The sequence below is a fragment of the Leptopilina boulardi genome, unplaced genomic scaffold, assembly GCF_019393585.1.
Source record: "Leptopilina boulardi isolate dan_hultmark-lab unplaced genomic scaffold, ZJU_Lbou_2.1 LbouV2_51, whole genome shotgun sequence".
In the NCBI taxonomy this organism is placed as follows: Eukaryota; Metazoa; Arthropoda; class Insecta; order Hymenoptera; family Figitidae; genus Leptopilina; species Leptopilina boulardi.
The window spans coordinates 638,073-660,992 of record NW_026137996.1 but is presented as its reverse complement, the minus strand read 5'-3'; the positions used below and the strand labels follow the sequence as shown (position 1 = coordinate 660,992).

Here is a 22,920-nt window from a genome sequence, read left to right as displayed (position 1 = left end):
TTGTTTTATAATTTAAAAATAATAATTTATTCATGTTTTAACGTTGTAATTTTAACATAACAAAAAATTATTAGGAAAAAAGAATATTTCTTAAATTTTTATTGATTTTATTAATTTTTTTAAGCGATTTTAAGGATTTTATTTTTTAAAAAAAATTAAATTTGTGGTTCTTGAACGCGGCTGATAAATAAAGGACCAGTCTTGCTTTTTAAAATGGTCAAGAAAGGTTTGTCAGTACAAAAAATCTTAGGTTCCCTTCTTCTTGAACTTTTTTTTTTGATTGTTAATCCTACAAAAAAAAAAAAAATAATAAGTCAATTATTATTTTGTTATACTCTTATTTATATTTTCATTAGTAAAAGTTGTTTTATTTAAAAATTCAAATATTTTTTCTTTTTTTTTTTCTTTTAGATTTTACGGTTTTATACTTTTAAAAATGTAAACGGTTTTTGAACATTTACACAAACTTTAAACATTTAGTTAATTACATTTAGACATTTAAAATTTACTATTGCTGAGAAATATATTATTTCTTCAATTTTTTTAATTGTCAGATTCTACATTTGCCTGAAACTTCATTTGTACAAAAATTCATTTGCTTGAAATTTTATATGTTTTGAATTTTAATAATATTTATTTAAAATTTCGGACAAACGAAATTTTAAATAAATGAAGAAACAAAAGACAAATGAATAGTTTGCAGGATAAATAAAATTTCTTAAAAATGAAATTTTGTATAGAATTTCGGTTAAATAAATTATCTATTAATTGAAAATTTGCAAAAATATATGCGACTTTAAGTTGCATATAAAAAAATTTTATTCAACTTTATAAACATAAAAATTATTATATAAAAGCAAAATTATCACACGTAAAATTTGGTAAAATATGAAAATTTGGATTTATAATTTATATAAGCTGTTGCAAGATTTATGATATAAAGTTATTATGAATTGCCACTTTTGGATCCGTAACATGTCCATTAAAAAGAACGAGATTAGAGCCAATATTGTTGTTGTTGCGTGTTTTGTAAATTATAGAATATAAAAAGGGTCTATTGACATCGAAAATCACTCGTGGTTGAGGTGCGATGGGTAATGATGCAGGCACGATTACAATTCCTAAAGATAAATTTAGATACTTGTTTAATTATTATTAATTAATTGAAAACTAATTAAAATTTAAATTACATTTTATATGCATATTAATATTATATTTAAATATAACTTTCCCATCCAAAAGCTCGAAATAATGCACATTTTCTTTTATCTATATAAATAATTAGTGAAGCAATTAATGTGATTATTAAAAAATTTTATTAATGAAAATTATCTTTTGACTCTATGGTAGAGAATAATTTTATTTCGTAAACAAATTCTTAAATTTATTATATCTCCACTGATTTTGTTAGTCATTTGAATAATTTAATGAGCCAAATGTTTTGAACGTTCAAATGAACAAAATTTTTTTTTCAACTTCTTTAAGTACGAATTTTATTACAAAATATTGTTTTAAATATCTACAAAAAAGTTATTAATTTAATAATTGTTTAATTTACTGTTTTATTTTACATTGACATTATATTTTTTAATAATTTATAGATTGAAAAAAATATTTTGTTCATTTAAACGTTCAAAACTTTTGGCTCATATAATTTAGTATTATTTTTATTGTAATACTGAGATTTTTATTTTACTGCTGCTTTAGAGTCACACAAAAAAGGCTTTATTTTTAAAAGTATTATAAAATTTGGAATATAGATAGATATTTTGTTGATTTACATTAAAGATTATTATTCAATTGGATTTTTTACGTATCCATTGAATAAAAATATTGAGTAGTAAGAATAATTATTGTCGTGTAAATGTTGGATTATAGAGTATAAGAAGGGTTTATCAACTGCGAAGATCACTTTTTGTGGTAGCTTTATCATACCAGAACCTCCCATTCCAAAAAATCCTATGAACAAAAGAATTAAATCTTTTCTTTTTGTTTAAAAGACCATGTTCATCAACAAGCAGTGGTATTGAAAATGATAAACATAATTTTGTCTATGCTGATGGAGTTGGAAATAGCCGTAAAATATAAAATTTTCAAAATTTATTTGTATGAAATTTGATTTATTCAATATTTGATTCAATAATATATGAGTGTAGTGATATCAAAAAATATCTAATCTACAGTGATTTAAGTAACAAATATTTTAATTTTTTATTTATTTCTGATGATGTTGTTGATAGAATTTGTAGTTTTGGGTATCAATCAAAAGTTTTCAAAAGTCCACCAAATAGAGTTATTGGGAAGTTGTTTCTGTAGTGTTTGGTATAAATTAAATGATATAAGAAGGGTCTGTTGACATCAAAGATCACCGGTGATGGTTCTATGTTCAGAGACGTCGTTTCAACCATTATAACTGCTAAGAAAAGATTAATTTTATGTATATATAGTGTTGTAAAATTGATAAATTCTTTATATTTTTTTAAATCAAAAATTTTAATGTGTTTGATAAAAGTGTTGAGGATCCAAAAGTTTATTTTTCTCAACTATTTTTATTGACTTAAGCAATTTTTCTCTGCGAAAAAGAAATAATTAAAAGATTTTCAGAATATATAAGCAACAAAAGCTGATTTTTTTGGGAGGTTAATTAAAATCATTGTATTGTTTTATTTAATTATTAATTCTTTTACATTTTGTGTGTACGAAGTAATTGAAAACTTACATATTTATTAATTATAGCCGAAATTTAAAGTATAAGCAAAACTCTTTTGAAAATAATTATTAAATTTAAAATAATGCACTATTGTTCTTGAATTATTGGTTCCTTAATGTGACCACTGAATAGAACTATTGTTGAAAATAAGTTTGTGTTGTGTTTTTTGTAAATTAAATAGTATAAAAAGGGTTTATCAACAGTAAATATCACTGGTGGTGGTTGTGCGAAGCTACCCACAGAATCCACATAGGCAATCATTGCTAAGAATAACAATAAATTATTGTTAATTTTGATGCTAATATCATTTTCATTTTATAAAGAAGACATAGAAGACAAAGTTAAAATGAAAAATTCATTATTATTCTTGAATTATTATTGGTTCCTTAATGTGACCACTAAACAAAACTGTTGTTGCAAAATTGTTTGCGTTGCGTTTGTTGAAAATTAAATAGTATAGGAAGGGTCTATCGACAATAAATCTCACTGGAAGTGGTGTGAATACATTTACACTTGTTGCATATGAAACCATCACTGCTATAATACAAAAAAGAATTATCCTTATCTTCTTTTATAAATTTTTTTAATTTTCTTTATCAAAATATTTATGTTACATATGAAAGAAAATGTTTATGTCCCTTGAGATTGGTTAGGTGTAAGATAAGTTAATTGTCTGAAATTTGCAATACTTTATTTTTTTTTTTTTTCTTCACATTTCGCCTTTGTTTTTATACTAAAAGATTATACCAACATTATCTACAATCGAATATTTTTAAAGAAATAATAATTTAATTATTTTGAAATTGGTTCCTTAACGTAACCATTGAATAAAATAATTACATTTGAGTCAAAATAATTGTTTTGTTTGTTGTAAATTAAAAAATATGAGAAGGGTCTATCAACAGCAAAAGTTTTCTTTGTTGGGTTTATACTAGCAGACATCAGCATGATTTGTAGTCCTAAAGACAAAAGAGTTTTTTTTTTAATTTTAATAGTGATCCAATTTTTTTTGTAAGTAATTCCTTTTTATTACTTATATATTAACAATATTAATAATATAAGAAAAATATGGCAATTATTATTTATATTATAATCTACATAATTTTAAATTATAATGAAAATTTGATTTATCTTTTTAAAGAGGTTCCTTAAGGTGACCATTAAATAGAGTTGTTGAAGGAGAATTTCTTTTGTGTTTTTTGTAAATTAAAAAGTACAAGAATGGTCTGTCAACAGCAAACATAACTGGTTCTCGTTGTCTGACTGCCGTTTTAAATAAAACCAATGCTGAGAACAAATTTTAAATTGAGTATTTCTATTCGTTAAAAATTGGATTTTAATTTAAGATTATGTTTTTGATTAACATTGCTTAATGTATTGAGAAATAACGTAAAGCAAATTATAACTATCTAAAAAAAATCGACAGTTTAAATAAAATAATTAAGATCAAATATGATTCAAAAATATTCCACATCAATAAATTATTGAGATAGACAATCAATATGAAAGTAAGCTTTATACAACAAACAATTTCAATTTAATAATCTAATTAATAATTATTGAATTAAACCGAAAAAATAAACATTTTTATTAAATGGGATCCTTAAGGTGGCCAATAAAAAGAATAAGTAAAATTTTGAATTGTAAGTTTATAAAATTTACAAAAAATATGTCTGTGTCATAAATTTGAATCGGCTCTGTATACAGATCCGACAACAATATATCACTGCCGAAAGAATGACAAATTTTTCAACTGTATTAAAAATTAATTTATAGTAAAAACTCATTATCATGAAAACTATTTTGCGACTGGATCCTTAAGATGTCCGCCGAATAAAACTGTCGTTGTGTCAGAGTTCGTGTTGTTTTTGTTGTAAATTAAAAAGTATAAAAATGGTTTATCAGCAGCAAAAATTGGAGTTGGTTTTGAATACAGAGATGATCCCACCATTATTAATACTGCTAAAACAATATTACAGCATTGTAGATTTTAACAATTAACTTATTGTGAAAACAATTTTTTTTTAAATTTATTTAATCGGTTTTCAAACTAAAAAGGCATAACAGTAAAAGCAAACAATAATGCAAATTTCAGCAATATTTTTATTTTTTAAATATATTTTCGTGGATTTTAATAATATAAATTGCGTGGAAAGCAGTGAGATATATTAAAAAAGATCCGTGTACTAACTTTTTTTTGTGTATACACAAAAATAATTAAATTTTTAAATGAGGGAATGCCTTTTTAACTGGTGTATAGATGAAATATTTTTCCTCTTAGTATATAACGCTTGAGTTCTTTAACGAATTTCATGTAAGATAATGGAAAAAAAATGTTCAGTTAAATAACGAATATGCCAATGATTAATGAAAACTAATAGTTAAAAAATAATAATATGATAATAAATCTCTCTCCTCTCTTTCTTTCTATTCTATAATTATCAAAAATAATCAGTAGTCTGACTAAAAACACCTACACGAAAGCTTTTTATTGGCTACTCTTCAAAATCATAAACCAACAACCAATAGTTTCTTCATGATCTTAAAAAAAAGCTAATAAAATAAGCAGGAGTTTAGTGTAGACGTTTTTATACAGGATATATAACATAAAAATCAATTTTATGAGTAATTTGTTTATTTAACTATAAAACTTAAAAATATAATAACTGATTGGAATTTAAAAAAAAAAACATATTTACAAAGATTTGTATCCTAAATTAATATTAATTAATTATCTTTCAGGGTCTGTAACGCGTCCATTGAACAAAGACACATCGGAAAAATCAAATGTATCATTTTGGTCATCCAGATAAATAACGTTGGCAAATAACGTGTAGAAAAATGGCTTGTCGACTATAAATTGTTTCGTGGGCTCTGGAAGACTATCAATCCGCAAGGTAATTGAGTACCCTATAAAAAAAGATAAAAATTCCATTTCGACTCAAAAATGATTTTACACTTTGTAAAATTTTAATTTTTTATGCATATACCGTTATTCTTTACAATTGTTATTTAACTTGGAATTTTTGTCGTTATTTAATTTTTTTTTATATTGTTATACTTGTTATTGAAGATGAAATTTCATGAAAATTACATAATATTAGAAATTCTAAACTAATTAACATTTATCGAAATGTGTTTATTTACAATGATTTTATAAAATGAGATATATAACAGATATATATATATATATATTCTTATTACAATTAAAAATGAAATTATAATTCGGGTTTAGTAACATGACCATTAAATAATGTTGTTTCGGAAATATAAATTGGAAGTGAATCTTCGTCTCTATGGATAACATTATAAGCTAATATATAGAAAAATGGTCTGTTGACTGAAAACGTTATCTTGGGCCTTGGGATAATTGCCGAGTATGCAATAGCTCTGAACTCTATAAAAAAAACATGAAAAAAATTGTTTCAAGTTTTGTCTATAAATAATATTCTTTTTTAAATGAATTTTTCCATCACCTTTCACGACCGAAACCTTTAGAAATTACTGATATTGTTAATTTATACTGACACCAGTTATAATATAGTTTCATTCAATTAAATATGTTGATTAATTTTATCATATGAAAATTATTTAAATTAAAGTAATAATTAATTTAATTATACTTTAATTATTTACAAGTAAAGATTAAAAAGGGATCCTTATTTATACAATTTCCATAAAAGAGGAGAGAAGAAACATTTATGAATTTTTAACATGTTGATAATGTAATGTTTTTGTCAAAAGATATATGTCAATGTTTTGATAAATTATTAACTAGATTATGACTCGTTATGGTAGATTTTTTAAATTCGAGTCCCCCTAAATTAATATAATAATAAAAAGATGACATAAAGAATGCAATGGAAATGATTTCCCATCAATATTATAAACATGGCATGCATTCTAAGATTGTTTAATTAAACATTTTAATAATGTTTTAATTTATTTTTTTATCAAATATAAAATTTAATTGTTGATATACTATTTTAGGTTTCATATATCAACCGCATATATTAGATCAATATTTTATCCATAAATTGTAACAATATTGTCATGTCGCACTTTGACTTTTTCGTGATAAAAAAATATTACGATTAGATTCTCGCTTATTGAGCGAAAAAATGCGTATACATAAATAATACCACTTTTACCCTCTGACTTTTTTTTTTTTTTTTTTTTTTGAACGCGATAGTCAATACAGCATTCAGCTGGATCGAAATTGCTTAATTAAATAGACTTAAAAAAAAATATTCAATACCAAATAGCTAAATAAAATTAAAACAAAATTATGCTTTATATTAATGATTTTTCTTTTCTTTTTAAAAAAAAAGAATACCTTTATGATTTTTTTAAAAGGATATTTTCATGCAGCTTTAGTTGCAAAATTAAAATTTTTTAAATACATGCATAGTTGCATTTTCGAGTATAGTAACATTCCGTTTTTTTTCCTTTTAGTCATGCATTGTAATTAGCAATCGATGACTTAAAAATTATAAGACCAGAGTATTTTTAATTTCAAAGCTATTTTAAACTGAGAAATTTGAGATGAAGCAATTTTGTTTTGCGATAAACCATATATATATATAAATAAGCCAAACTCTTGTGCTGTGTGACAATGTTGTGATATAAGTGATTAGAATATTGAGTTCATTGCGTTGTTTCATTTTGCTGGATTTTTTTTTTTATAATATATTGTAAATGTTTTTGTGTTGCATTATGTTTGCTTTTACGTTTTTCTTTGTGCTTTATATTAAAAAACTGCAAAGCCAGCCACCGTAGAAAAAATAAAAAATTTGAAAGATACTCCAAATAATATTCTTCTTTTATATAATAATTTCAAATTTTGTCAGATATGGACGTTTTAACTCAGATTACAAATTCCACATTCGTTATATTTTAATATAGTTTTGCGTGAAAATATATATATTTGGAGTTTCTGCCAAAATTTATTTCAAAAAAAGCGATAGAAAAAAAATTGTAATATTTAAACAAACATTTTGAAACTTACCAGTTGCTGCAGCAGCCTCTGATCCTTCTTCATTTACTTCAATGAAGGCTTTTTGTATAACCTTACTCACTTTAAGATCAGCATCAGCAATATTACGGAAGTTAGCTTGATCGGTGAACATTTCTCCCATTCCCATCTGAAATCAATTCAAAATGATTTTTTTTTTTATTTAAATATCTAAAATTAAAATACCCAAATATAATAAGAATTTTTTATAATTGTCTAAAGAGATTGGCAAATTAAAACAAAAGTTTATAATAGTGGAAAATGTTTCATATTAAATTGAAAAAAATTTACCTCAGTCAAAGTATCTTGAAGATCGATGGTGCTTTCAATTTTGAATTTTGGAAGGTATAATTCTACTTCAACTTGTTGTCCTTGGCGTCTAATATCATCAAGATTCATTTCTGACATTTTTTGTTCCACTTCTTGAAGACCATTGATTTCATCGGGCAATACAATAAGCATGCTAACTTCATCACCCTATTGTAGGAAAAAAAAATCATCATATTTTAATTTGCATTCTTTTTATATATATTATTCTCGAATTCTTTTATGATTCTATCGTGTTAATAATTTTGCTATATTCAAAATGGGGTTTTTTTTCCCTTTGATCTGAATTTAGCTAAAAATCTTTTTACCTTATAAGGGATTTCGACGAATTTGGCCTTGAGATTAGGAAGTTCACCATAGATGAGTTTGCCATTTTTGAACATTGTTGGCACTTCTTTGACAGTTTTTTCATCAACATGGAAAGGTTTGTTGTGAGTATTGTTAGCATCGAATTTCAATTTCCATTGACCTTTGAAATAGACCGCATTAACGAGAACCATAGCAGTGGAAGCATCAACATCGTCTGAAAGTAAAATTATTATTATTATTATACAGATATTTAAAAATTGTATTTTTTAATAGACCGTGATTTATTTTAAAAAAGTTGTTATAAATCCTCACCAGGTTTAATAAGATCTTTAATTTTGTTGTTGGTCTTTTCCTCGCACCAAGCATTAATGGTTTTTGCCGCTTCACTAGATTTTGAGAAATCAAGTTGTTGTTCTTCGGATCGGAAATTATTTTTTGTCAATGCTTTGAATTCTGGTTTCACTTCAAGGTTGACACTGGGAAAGATTTTGTTGGCGAGTTTTAGATCCACTTCCTTTACACTCTGTAATATTTATGATGAATTTATTAATATAAAAACAGTAGAAAATTTTAAATTTGGTTTTTATTATTTTTGTAAAAAAAAAAAGTATAATTACATTTAGACTGTCAATTAGGTTTTGGTATCCGGATTTGGATACATTATCATCACTTGGCATTCGAAGAACCTCTTGCATTTGTTTTTTAGTGTTATCCCGAGCACCAAAAGATGCCATTGATAAGACGACATTTGCACTTAGTGGAGAAGTAATTAGATTTCCTGGTTGTTTTTTCGCTACAGTCTGAAAATTTAGAATTTTTTTTTTTAATGTTTTCTCTTTGTATTTGTCATTTAATTATAATCCCTAGTCAATTTCTTATCACATCATCAATTGTTGATAAGATTTTCTTTTTTAAAAATGATGAGAAATAAAGATTTTATAACGTTAGCCAAGTCACGAATAACGATATAAATTAAATTTTTCTATATAAAAAGCATTGTTGTGCATTTTTTTTTTTTTTTTATTATAAAATATTAAAGCATATTTTTTTCTAAAATTAAACGAAATTCATTTAAAAAAAAAGTTGCATAACTCTCAATTGAAGAGACATAAAAATATGATAACGAGCTGTATAATTAAAAATGCACATTTATAAAGATTTACCTTGAAAAAGTTTGTGGAAAATTGTTCGGCACCTCTAGAGACAGCTTCAAGAGGAGCAATTTGCTTGTCAACAGCTGCAGCCATCGTGTAGGCCGTTAATGCACACAAAAATATAACTGAAAAAATAATTGAAGATAGACAATTAATATATACTGTTCGTGCAGTATATCGCGTCTAACATATATATATGTATATATAAAAAAATATATCTTTTAATCTGTGATTCACGTCGAACATATATATGTATAGACAGTATTGAAAAAGTGAACGTGACAACCACAATGAAACAATGATAAATTACAACTGATGACTCGAATGATATACCTGTACCTCTCTAACCAGTTAAAATGAATCGATATTATTTTATCAAATTATTCCTGCAATTTTGTAACACGTAACACACCACATAATGAGTCATAATTTATTTTTACTCTTGCGTGAACATTCTTATCAAAACTTGAAGTTAATGAAAATGTTTTTCCAAAGAGTAGAAAAAAATAGTGCAGGTAATTAGCATTTAGAATGTGGAAATAAATTCTAAAGTCAAAAATTTGCACTTTAATAATATTATTTCATGAAATTTTTATTATATAAATAATTATAATTTTTTTCAGATTTTTCATTTATTGATTTTCATTATTAAATTTTCATTTCGTTCTTATGATACATTTTTTTATACACTTATAATCTCTTTTTTAATTATATTTAAAATTTTATTTTAATTTCATGAGCCGAATGTTTTGAACGTTCATATGAACGAAATATTTTTTTCAATCTATAAATTATTAAAAATTATAACGGCAATGTAAAATAAAACAGTAAATTAAACAATTATTAAATTAATAACATATTTTTAGATATTTTAAACAATATTTTATAATAAAATTCGTACTTAAAGAAGTTGCAAAAAAAAATTTCGTTCATATGAACGTTCAAAACTTTTTGCTCATTTAATTTCTGTCGTTGAACTAAATATATATATATATATATAATGTGATATTTTAGTTTGTATTTTATTTTTAAAATTTGCACATTTATATGAGTTCACTGAACAATATTCTTATACAAGGTTGTATAATTATTGATGCAAGAAGTTTATACTAAAAAAATGGAATAAAAAAAAAAAAAAAAAAAAAAAAAAAAATTGAAATAAAAATAGAGGTCACGGTAAAGATTTCACTATATGATTCATATTATTTCTTCTATATACTGGTTTCAATGCTTTTAAAAATGATAAATTCAATATTTTAGCAAATATTTAAATTTTGAATAATCCTCGAAAAATACCCATATTTATTTTTCACGATCACTATCTAAATATTCAATCAATACTGTCCTGTTAAAGTAAAAGACATTCGTCACTTTTAATCTATCAATTAAAAAGATTTCACTTCTATTTTTTTTTTTTTTTTTAATGTTTTTCAAGAATTTTTTCAGCATTTTATCGCGTACGATCAAAATAAATAATGTAGCTTGGGAAAAATCAATTAAAAATCAATATAATGTTATTCAATGATTGGAATTAATTGTCATTTTTTGAATACACAAACAATAGAGTCTTTTTATCTTCTTACTGGAATCACTAAGTTTTTTTTTAATTTCAATTACAATATTAGTCTCTTATTTTACAAGATCTTGGAAAAAAATTGAGTGTGTTATTAAAATTATGAATTGTTTATTGCTATAATTATTCTTATTATTATTTAAATAAATAAATAATTTTTGTAACTTTTTATGTTTCAGTCATTTTGGGAAAAGGATTTTTCATGTGATTTTCGAGAATTTGTGGTAAGTCTTTTTGTCAATAAATTTTAATAATAACTGAAAAATAAATAAAATAAAAATATAAGAAAGACTAAAGACAAATCTAGTAAATTAATTTTTTTTAATTAAATTAAATTAATTAAAGCAATAACAGCTGTTATATTGTAAACAAAAGTGAAAGAGTTGTATAAAAAACTATATTAGTTATACAATATTTATTTATATTACATAATTTTTTGTTTTATTTGGTCAATGACACAAATTTTTTTAATTTTCAAATGATCTAGATAAATTTTTATTAATTAATTTAACATAAATTAATTGACGTTGTTTGAATAATTTTTTTCAAAGAAAACTAATATTGTAATTATAATGTAGTTCTATTTGTCTTGAGCATGGCCTTAAAGTTCAATGTAAAAGTTTTATGTTTCAACTGGGACTTTTGTATGAATTTTTTTTAAATATAATATGTCCTTCGAGCGATTTAATTTTATTAAAAAAAAAGAGACAAGATAAATAGAATTAATAAAATAGATGATAATTATAATATAATATATACATTTTCATTCTATTTGATATTATTTTTGACACTTGTGAACTAGATTAGTTCAAGGTCTATGCTACTTACGAGATAAATACATAATTACACATATATTATAATAATTCTTGTTTATCATGGTAACAAAATATTTGGTACTTTTTTTTAAAATTCACTCTGTAGAATAATTTATTAGCGCAATCAAATTTAACAATTAAAATTAAATTCTATTTTAAAAAATTAATATAATATATTAAAAATTAATTGATATGAAATAAAAAATGGAATATTAAAAGAAATTAATTCCAAAATTTATATGTGCAAATTTGAATTTATTTAAGTATTTAACATTTTATATCAATGTAAATGAAAGTTAATGCTTCTTTTTTTCGTTTTCAATAACATAAAGAAATCCGATAAAAAGTTTATATATTTCAAGAAACATCTGATTAAATAAATTGTTGTTAACATCTGTTATTTACTTATAGAAATGGAATTTGTTTAAGGAAAATATATAAAAAAAAAAAAAAAATGCAGGAAATCTCATTTTTTATATGTATTTCTTATTTTTATGATCTTTATAAATTTTCCGAACAATCATTTCATAAATGAAAATTATAAATTCAAAAATTACAAATAGAATTATTATTTAAATATGCACGTGACTTTTAACTTTAGCATTAAAGCAATAAGGCCAGGGTCATATTTTTGATCAGATTTAATATGGGAGGTGCCAAAATATAGAGCGGAAATAACAAATATCATTTTTACATATATATAAAACAAATATATTTTATCTAAATTTATATTAGAAGTAATTTTTTAATTATCATTCAATTGATCAAAAAATACGCTATTAAAGTAATATTAAATATTTTTTTTTGAAAAATAATATTTGTTGAAGAATAATGAACATCATAAAGATCATCGGTCACAATTCTTTTATCATTATATACAGACATTTTCCTTTTCAATTCTCATTTATTCGCATCTGATTACATATATCAAGGTGTTTAAGTCAAAACAAACAATATTACATTGGAATTGGAAAAATACTCTTTTTTTCATCGTTAATTTTAAATATTCAATATTTTGTTTTATATAATTAATTTCTATTAATGTAAAGATCACATCAGGATATTAATTTTTTATATTAATAACATTTTTAATAAGTCTTTTTTTTTATAAGTACATACAAATTTTTAGAATAAAAAAACTGAATAAAATATTGGGGAAAGTGGTTTAGATTTGAGATAATTATACGGGTAAAACAGGTGAAAAAAAAAATAGTGGTACGTTTAAAATAATGTAAATAGATTTTTTTTTCTTCTGGAAATTATCGTCAGTCATATGAGTCATTAGTGTATAGCTATACTCTAAAAAGCAATTCATAACACAAAATGTGTAACTGCAACCTTGAATGAATTAGACCTGATGATCGCAAAGTTCCTTTAGAGAAATAACTATATCCATTCATAAATATAATTATTATCTATGTGTATTGCTTATGAAAAATTGTATTTTATAAAAAAAAGTTATTGCGTAAAACACTAATTAATTATAATAAATACAAAGAAAATTTTATGTATTTGTTGCGCGGGAAGGACATACGAAAATTCTTAAATGATGAAACTAAAAAAATAATATTGAACACGTTGCACGTTCCATTAGATTGCTTTTATATTTTCCTAATTCACAACAATTTAAAATATTACATTAGAAATATTGTATAACTTTTTTTTTTACAATTTAATTATAACTTATATTTTTCCTATAGAAAATAGTTATACATATAATCATATATAAGAACTGAAATATGAAGTCGAAAGTCGTAAAAAAAATCACTTTGTACTGAATACCCAAGAGTGTAAAATAACTTTGTTGAAATATTACATAATTGAATTATCATTTACATTTTTTTTTTTAATTAAAAATAATAATAATAATATATTAATGACCAATGGAATAAATTGCATTAAATTATAAATAGTGAAAAATGATTAAAATAGTGATAATTGTAAAAAATTAAAAAATGCACGTAAGATAAAATATTTTTAAAAAATGTTTTTGTTGAGATAACAATGATTGTTAATTAGTCATTTGAATTTTAAGTATATTTGCCTAATCATTATTATATTTATACTTCAGAAATTTACGTTTATCATGAACCTATGATGAATACACGAAAAAATCAACTCCTTTTTTCATAATATTTATTATCTATGAAAAATTGTTTTTTTATTTTTTTTTTGGGTGGGGGTTAAAATTTCCAAAAAAAAATGGGCTACGTAGTTTATGAATATTCCCTTAAATTCACTTAATATTTGGACTAACTATAAAAAATATATTTGTTATGTATAAAAATTTTGTTAAGCAAGAACACAAAATAGAATCTTTGTATGTCCTTCCCGATAAATATAAATATTTAACGATTATAGTTAAAAATGAACTTAAAAAGTAATACTTTTTTAAAATATTTTTTCTAAAACATCTTTATTATTATTTACAAAAATAAAAATTCTGTTATATCGCACTATAAATTTAGCAAGTAATACTTTTTTTAAATTATATTTTCATAATTATTGACTATATTAATATTAATTAATTGTAGCTAAGAAATAATTAACCTATAATTAAAATAATTCAATAGCTTCAAAGAAACAATTATTATGGCAACAAAATAATTTTGTACTAATAGTCAATAAAAATTTTTCTATACAATAACCATAAATAAATAAAATTTCGATGAAATAAAAATTTTATAAATTAAGATAAAAAATTAAAGATGATTTAAAGTTTGAATCAATGAAATATTTTAAAAATTATAATATTTTAATTCCAAAATAAGAGTAAATTAAGCACACAGAGAAAAAGTATTATACACTATTTTTTTTTTACCCAACTGTTTTTAGTTAGTTTAAATAATATTTGTTGATAAATATTAAATTAATCAATAAAATAAAAAAATTAATTAAAACAATAGAAGAATGAAATGAAATAAAAATGAATTAATGAAGTGACACAAAATATAATTAATATAACACACACACCATAATTAGAAGTAAATTTAAATAAAAATCATAAAATAGAAATTAATGAGAAAGTAAAGTAATTAATTAAAAATAAATTAGTATAATTTTATAATTAATAAACAAATAAATTTTACTCACATAAACGCATTTTTAAAAAAATAAAACTAATTCACTACTGAAGTTTTTTTTTTTTTTCGTTTTTTTGCTTTTCTTGAACGTTAATTTTAACCGATAAAGAGACGATACGAGCTCAACGTCAATCGCAGACGATATGAGTTTGCAAAGGTTATAACGCCGCTATTTAAATCCAAGTCTCTTAGTTGTCGAATGGATCAACGATTTCTGTTTTAATGGATTCAGAAGTTTGACGCATAGGGATTCTCGCTCGTTAGAGCCATAGGGGGAAGGGGGCCCCTTATTCGAAAATTTCTCTTTTCATTTTAATATATATATATATTTAATCACCATATATATATTTCGGGTGTCAGAGGTCAAGGTGTGTACACAATTTAATTGACTATAAAGTCATTGATGTTAACTACGCGTTATAACTATTTGATATATATATGATAAAAAAAAAAAAATACGTAAATCATATTTTTACAAATAAATAAAATATAATTTTACGAACAAACGACATAAAAGCACAAAAAAATCAAGTTTAACAAAAGTGTTGGGGAAATCCAATTCTCTAAGGTATACGTTTTAAATTTTAGTCATGAAATTCGAATATAATATTTTGTGTGTGTGTGTGTGACTTTTTTTTTTCTCTCATCACATGAAAGAAAAACTCACATCATACAATATATAGTTGGACACATTTCTAATGGCATGTGACCCTGAAAGTTATTTTGTACTTTAATTATTATTAGGAAAAACCCAGTCTTCAACCGGAAGAAAATTTATTTTTTATTCTTACACAATATTTATTATCGCACGAGGAAATATAATTGCATTTAATAATGTTTCCCCCCCCCTCCCCCATTGTTTCTAAATAATAAATTCTGAGATTTAAAAAAAAAATTTCGAAAAGTTTAATATAATAATTTTATTGTCACTATTTTCATATTGAGAGGAAATTGTCTTATTTGAGAGCTCTTAAAACAAGAAGATTTTATTTTGAAAGAAAGAATATGTTAAAATGAGTATAATTTTTGATTTTCAATTTTTTTGATTGAAAATTTTCGTTTTTATAGTATTGAGATGATTTGTGAGAAAGAAAAATTGTTAGTTTTTTAAACAGCAGCATTTCAAATAAACGCGCTTTTTTCATCAGTGAGACCATTTTTGAGTAGATTGTATATATAGTGAATTATAGAGGATATTTCTTAAATTGTTACTGCATCTCTAAAATTCGGGGTTTCTTTTTTATAAATAAAATGAATTTATCTTGTGAAATTCTGTTAATGATAATATATACTTCTTTGTTTTTTCTACTAATTCCTATTATCTTATTTATTGACGATAGGCTTCGTAGAGAAATAGGGAAACTTTTGTTTCGAAAATTAATTTTATCGTGAAATTATAGGAATCCCCATATGTAGAATGAGACAAAGAATTGAACAAATATTTGTTCAAGTTTTCAATTATTATCAAGAATATTGATGAAAGAATGATTCATTATTTCACTTGTTCTTTTCTCTATATAATATACCTGCTTTCTTTCAGTCATATAAGCATAAAAAATATATTTTTTATTTTCGCAAAAAAGCCCCCCCCCAGGAATGTTTATAATTCCTTAAATAATAATTTAAATTCGCTTCTTTTATGTAATTCAAAATATCTATAATTTTAGCTTCATTTAATTCGAGAAATTATAAATAATATAATTTTTATAATATTTTCTAACAAAATTGTGTAATATTATTTTACAGTAGTTCTTACAGTAAATAATATTACAATTGTCATTAATTTGTTAATGAATAATTCTTTTGTAAAACCTTTAAAAAAAAATTGCTTTAATTTTTGAATGCAAAATATGTTTTTTTAATTTTATATATTAAGAAATTATTATTCGCACAAATAGTTTCTAAAGAAAAAATGATAAGACATTTGCTAAACACTTGCTTCATTAACATTTACTAAAAATAAAAAAAAAAGTCATTAAATTTATCAAATATTTTTAAAAAATTTCCTTGTTTGGCAAAATATTTTCAAAATATTTAAAAATTTATTAATTAATCCTTTAAAATTACAATGTGAATAGAAATTATATTACTTTTTATTAAAAAAAAATTGTTGCACAATAAAGTTTTGCAATTTATATTATAAATAGTTTTTATTTTGACTCACCAAGTATCTATATCAAACTTTTGTTATTAATTAAACACGTGAATTTTTATTTTTCAAATAGAATAATCCAAAAGAAATTATGTGTATTTCAAAAAAAAATTTCAAGAATTAAACTTTAAAAAAATTTTTAAATAAATAAATATTGTTATTTCGAAAATTTTCTAGGTTACTATTTTTAGAATTTGACACTTAGATTTTAAATCGTACACACAAGATCAATAATTTAAATATGCAAAGATCAATTTAAACAATTTGTTTTCAAGCCAATTGAAATCAATATATGTATATATATTTTTTTTTATTAATTATCTAAGATGAAATAATAATTAAAAATCATTTTGTAAGAAACTTTGAAGCACATTTAAAAGAATCGAGACATTTCTATATTGTTATTATTATTTCCACAAGTAGGTGTGTCACTATTGTCGGCAATGGTGATTCTTCATTTGTTGGCTTATGGTTACAAGGAAAGTTATATTATGAAACTTTTAAGTACTTACGAAACTTGAAACTTTCTATAAAAAAAAAACAACTTTTTTCAATTTCATAATTAAACTGGCAAAATTCGGAAAAAAAAATCATATTTCAACAATAATTGAAAAATTATTAATGATCATGAGGCTGACTTACTAATTAGTTACATTAATCTTTATATTATGCTTAAGAAAAAAAATTATAAAAAAATTTTGTGTGTTTTTTTTAAAATAAGTACTTATAGGAAAATTGTTTTTTTTTAATCTTATAAGAAACAATTAAGATTGTCTTATTCATATAGAAACTTTAACATTAAATATTTTTTTAATACATTCTTCACGAGATATTCATGTCTTCTCGGCATTTTTGAAAATTATGTATAAATAAATTAAAAAATTATTAATTTATTAATAATTAATTAAATTAATTTTGAAAAAAATCAAAATGTTTAAATGTTATTTTCGGAGTTTTTACTATAAAATAATTTTTTCTCAATTTATAGGTGTCCAATCATGAAGGATGGGTGTTTGTTGCGGAGCTGCTCCTGGAGGAGATCTGGCATTGCTGAGTCGCAGTACAATGTAAGTTTATTATTTATTAATTTTTTCCATAAATTTTTGTATTGAAAAATTATGATATTAATAGTTAAAAAAACAGAATTATAATTAATATGTATAACTGATAATACAATTGGGAACTGAAGCCATATTTTGTTCTGTTTCTTCTTCAATAAAAATTTTGAAGAAAGGGATAAAAAATCAAGATGACTAATACCACGTGGTCATTTTCACGTGATTTTAGATCTCAATGTTAATTTAGTATTTACAATATTATATTTCGTATAGAATATAATGGATTATTTATTTTTATATCTTTTCTTAAAAATTTTCAGCCAGTTGGTCCAGGAGAGGGAAGATTTGTCTTTTTGAAGAAAAAAGAATGCTGTCATCGTATATCTACCACGATGCGGAAAATCGCTGAAGGTAAATTTTTTCTTTCAATAATTAATTTTATACACTTAAAAATTAAATTTAAAAATAACGTAAAATTCACGACAAAAATTTTTTTTTTATAATTAATCAATAAATTAATAGAAACGCGACTTTGCCTTTTGAAACTTGAAGAGACGTAAATCTTTCGCGCGTTTATTATATCTTTCCTTAAAAATTTTCAGCTAGTTGATCCAAGAGAGAGAAGATTCGTCTTTTTTAAAGAAACAAGAATGCTGTCATCGTATATACCTACCACGACGCGGAAAATCGCTTAAGGTAAATCCTTTTTTCTCAATAGTTCATTTTATACAAAATTAAATTTCAAAATAACTTAAAATTTACGACAAAATTGTTTAATAATTGCATAAACTTATTTTTAATAATTAATTATGTAAATAAAGACGCCTTTTGCAGCTGATGATATAAGAGACTTAAATCTTTTTAGTGTTAATTTTTTTTCAGTTTTTTTTTTATATGCGTGAATTTTTTTTTATTTTCAGATCATGCCCAAACAATAATAATCTCTGAAGGACAGGAAGGATGTGGAGGAAGAAAAAGTGGCCCCTGCATGCTACCAATTATTCCAAAAGTAGTCTATTTTTTATATATTTTTGTTTTTGCTTGGTAGCATAACTCCTGGTCTCCCGCAGATGTGCAATATGGGAGGGATCTCCGTGGAGTGGTCCAGAAGCGGTCGAGAAGTGGCGATGTAACCGTTGCCCCGACGTGGGATTCGCCGATCGGTGAGTCGTTTTTTATTTAACCCCTTCCCTGTTTAAAATAGTTTATTAATTCATATATCCTTCAACTAAATTCAATAAAAATAAATTAACTTGTAAATTGAAAGCAAATATTTTAATAATAATTTAAGAACTTTGCAATAATTTTCTTGATTTAAAAAAAAAATTAATAATATTATTGATCTAAGTGAAATTATAAATTTTTTTTTTAAAAACAGGGAAGGAATTTGGCAACATAGTGACACCATTGACAAAATATATTATTTCGTAGTATTTTTTAGAGGTCATCCATAAGAAACATATGATATTTCAGGAAATTTACCCCTTTCCCCCAAAATTGCTGACACCCGTCCCCCCAAATCTTAAAATATCACATGATTTGTGAATGACCCCTTAGTTACTACGTAAATTAATATAATTGTCAATGTTTTTTTTTATTTGTTCAATGTTTATAATGTTCTGTAATTTTTCTTATGAGTTAAATTAATATTCTTTCATTTAAAAAATAAAAATATTAAAATTACATTTATCACATTCTATATTCATTTTAATCTTTTCAAAAATATTGTTCAATTTTGTACATTAAACTTTTTATTTAATTGTAAAAATTAATGCATGTGAAATTTAAAAGTAAAAATTTTTTGATAATTTTAATAAAATACTAATTTAAAAGTTTTCATTTCAGGAAAGACCGTTCAGGTGTCGGTTGCGTCCCGGGACGTTAACTCTAGTTTAGGTCATTTTGCGCCTGGGCGGTAAAATTTTTGTTCGTTTTAGATAAATCAGTAGGTAGGGAAATCGGGAAAAGTAGAAGCATTTTTTTTTCGTTTTAAATATAGCTGTAGGTAGGGTAATCGGGAAAAGTAAAAAAGTAAGTAAAATACAAGTAACTGGAGTACCAGTGAAAATACATTTTTTATGAATCTTTTATCTTTTTTGTCACTATGTTGCTTTATATTTTATTTTATTATTTATAATTTTTTGAATTGTTATGAAATATTGTTTTTTATTTGTTTAATTCACCATTATTTCCAGTTAAGTCATCGTGGTGAGAAACAATTTTATCTTTTTAATTATATTAATCATTTATTTTTTCAGGAATATATAAATTATTATTTATAATTGTTCTTAATTTTATAATATATATAATATTATAATTATTTTATATTTATTCGTTTGTTATATGATAATTTTATTACTTTAACTAATGAATATTAATCTGTTTTTAAAATAAATGTAATGCCAAATTTTATTATACATTAAGTTATTAAAATTTGGCTATAATTATTAATTTCTCCATGAATTATATGGTTCGGGATCCATAATACGACCGCTAATTATGGGAATGAGAGTATCTTTTTGTAGGACCATAAATAAAAATGGTCGATCAAGATAAAATGAATAAAGAGTTGAGTGTATTTCACCTGGTGCACTTTGTGCCTGGGAATAAACTGAAAAATGAAATTTATCAATTAATTATTTTAATTAATTAAAATGATTAATTAAATTAAAAAATTAATTAGCAAAAAATATTTATTTTTTATATGCTTACAAGTTGCTCCACTAAACAATGTTCTTTCTTCATCCATATTGAAAACAACTTTTTGAGTAATTTTATCCAATTTCATTCTTCTCTCCTCATCGAAGAATTCTGTGAAACTTGCATAATCTTCAAATATGCTATAAATACCCATCTGTAAAATATATTTTTATATTAATTCTAGCATTTTTCTTAAGAAATATAATTATAAAGAATTTAAGTAATTTGAAATTTACTTTCTGTAAAATATCTTTGAAGCTCAAATAACTTTCGACGTTGATCAGAGGAATGCTCACTGAAACGTCACGTAAATTTCCGTAACTTAATAATCGTGATATAGTAAATTTTTCAAGTTTTCGCTGCAGTTCCTTTACTCCAGTGATTTCGTTTGGTCGAATTAGGAGTAAAGACAATTCTCGTCCCTAAAAGAATAAATAAAAAAAAAAAATTCAATAAATTATTTTTCATTATACAAAAAATGAAAATATTTAAAAAATTTTGTTTTAAATTGCTTTTAATTTTGTTGAACGCACCTCATACGGTATTTCAATGAATGAAGCTTTTAATTCTGAAATTTCCCCATAATATAATTGATTCATCATTCCACACATTGATTTCACTCTTCTCGTATTTTTTTCATCAGTAAAGAATGGCTGATTAAGTAAAGATCTATTGAAGCTTTGCAAAAATTTTCCGCGAAAATATATCACATTCATTGATATTATCGATTCATCAGGATATATTTCTTCTGCATAACAAGAAAATGAATGAAATAAAATTATTATTTTTTGGTTTAAACAATAACAACAGTTAGTTTAATATCAATTAAATTTGCATCCAAAAAAACAGTTTCATTCAAACTTACCAGATTTTATTAAATCATATATTATTATGAAATATTTTTTATTTTAATATAATAATAATAATAATAATAATAATAATAATAATAATAATACCAGGTGTAATGAAAGAATGAATCCGCTTTTGAGTGCGTCCATACAGATATAAATTGATATCATCTGCTGCACTAATTGGATCCTCAAAATTTACGTGTCCAATTTCTGAATGAAAGTACTGTGCAATCAAACTTGAGTAAGATTCATTTATTACAGCATCTTTGTGTATGAATATTTTGGGACTGATAATTAAACTGTTTTCTCGATTTTCCTGAAATTAGTTATTAATTATTATTAATTATGCTTAATAACAATAATATTTTTATTAATTATTATTATTATTATTATTAATATAATTATTAAAATTAAATATAATTCATTATCAAAAATATATACTTACCTTTAATAAATTGAGCAAATTTTGATATCCATTAAGACTAACTGTTGGATCTGATGATAGATGAAGCGATCTATGCAACTCTTCCGATGTTGATCCTTCAGAACCAAAAGCAAGCATTGCCAGTGATAAATCAAGTCCCAAGGGAGAGGAAACATAATTAAATCTTTCTTTTTCTCCTAAATACTGACAAAATATTCTATTATTATTAAATCTTATATTTAATAATTAAAAATTATATAATAATAAAATGCTTGTTAATTTATAAAATACAATAAAAGAATATTAAAAAATGTAATACGAAATACAATAAAAAAAACAAATAAACAATCTCTATAAAATAAAAATATTTTTTAAATAAATATTTGTAAATTAACATTTTTTTAAATGTTAAAAATATAAAAATAAATTATAAATACAAATATAAAAGTAATGACATATTTAAATAACAATTAACAAAAACTAAAAGAAAAAAAAAGTTTACCTTAGAAAATCGCGAAGAGAAGTCATGAATACTATCTGAAATTATTCTTAGAGATGATTTATCGAAAACATCAGCTTTGGTGTAGATCACAAAAATTCCAATAATTATTATTACTGTACGAAAAAAAGACGAAAAAATGAATATATTTTTGCATTTGTATATTAAAATTTATTAATATATATTGTACTTACGTAATTGCATTTTGTTAGTCACACTAAATTTGTTTAAAAACAAATATTTTTTTGTTT

The 22,920-nt window shown here is 23.1% G+C and overlaps 1 protein-coding gene across 1 annotated transcript; it reads right to left on the bottom strand.

Annotated features, from left to right (window-relative positions):
- Positions 1-768: 768 nt before the first annotated feature.
- Positions 769-22,888, bottom strand: LOC127289924 (uncharacterized). The gene is made up of 16 exons (XM_051318208.1): positions 22,864-22,888; positions 22,673-22,785; positions 22,192-22,374; positions 21,852-22,062; positions 21,429-21,643; positions 21,132-21,317; positions 20,908-21,049; positions 20,647-20,806; positions 14,996-15,021; positions 9,524-9,639; positions 8,978-9,160; positions 8,673-8,883; positions 8,360-8,574; positions 8,016-8,201; positions 7,719-7,854; positions 769-1,121 (listed from the first exon to the last, which is right to left on the bottom strand). Exons 1-16 carry the CDS (start codon positions 22,871-22,873, stop codon positions 931-933), a joined length of 2,484 nt encoding a protein of 827 aa, XP_051174165.1. The 5' UTR covers positions 22,874-22,888; the 3' UTR covers positions 769-930.
- Between the last annotated feature and the right edge of the window lie 32 nt (positions 22,889-22,920).